At 52.8% G+C, this 810-nt stretch overlaps 1 protein-coding gene across 1 annotated transcript; it reads left to right on the forward strand.

Annotated features, from left to right (window-relative positions):
- Positions 1-11: 11 nt before the first annotated feature.
- HELRODRAFT_184456 (hypothetical protein) lies at positions 12-404 on the forward strand (the record flags this gene model as incomplete). Its single annotated transcript, XM_009028051.1, has 1 exon — positions 12-404. The coding sequence occupies one exon, from the start codon at positions 12-14 to the stop codon at positions 402-404; it is 393 nt and encodes a 130-aa protein (XP_009026299.1).
- Positions 405-810: the final 406 nt, after the last annotated feature.

The raw sequence follows: 810 nt of genomic DNA on the forward strand, positions 1-810 counted from the left end.
ACAAGCACGAAATGTGGTTGGTTGCAAAAAACAGTTCCCTGCTGTCACCTGATCTGACACTGATCCTTTTGCCTATTTCCTTAAGAAATTTAAGGGTGTTGGGGTCCATCGGGCCGAGAACCTCGATGCATATTGGCAAGAATTCCATCGAGGGGAGGGCATTCCCATATTTTTTCATTTTCTCGTCCGCTGCCCTGGCCGCGGCCAAACCGCATTCTTTACTTGTCAGGTTTACGTATCGTTCGGCGAGGGTGCCAGGGACCGTAACATCCCACGCCAAACATCTGCCGGCTCTCCAAGGTATTAGCGTGCATCCGTCCGGTCGCCTACCATCATGCGCAGAAATGCCGGATGGTTCCTTGAGAACCGGGATTGAAGCCTTGGAGAAGAGCCGACAAATGTAATCGTTTAGCGCTGAGTGACGTAGTTGACGGCCCCCGCCCAGGCGACAAACCAAACCGTGGTGCCCAAACTCGTCCGCCTCAGCGCCACATCGGCACGTGTATTTATTTTGAATGACCAGGCCAAGTCTGAAGCCAATGGCAAATCTTACAGACTCGTCGTCAAGCCTGGTGCCCACAGAGGTGTTAGGCCACGATCTCAACCACCCACAGCTGGCAACGCTGGACATGGCCAACAAACGAGCGGTGGAAAAGTCGTCGCCGCATGAAGACAACAAATTTTGAAAGATTTTTTTATATTCTTCGTTCAAAATTTGGACGTGCGTACGGTCCCCCGGGGCGGACGCTGGGGGAAGAATATCGCGGCAACGAAAAAACCGGTGGAGCAGGGGAGACTGTAGGTCGAGAG

Source organism: Helobdella robusta (genome assembly GCF_000326865.2).
Source record: "Helobdella robusta unplaced genomic scaffold HELROscaffold_527, whole genome shotgun sequence".
In the NCBI taxonomy this organism is placed as follows: Eukaryota; Metazoa; Annelida; class Clitellata; order Rhynchobdellida; family Glossiphoniidae; genus Helobdella; species Helobdella robusta.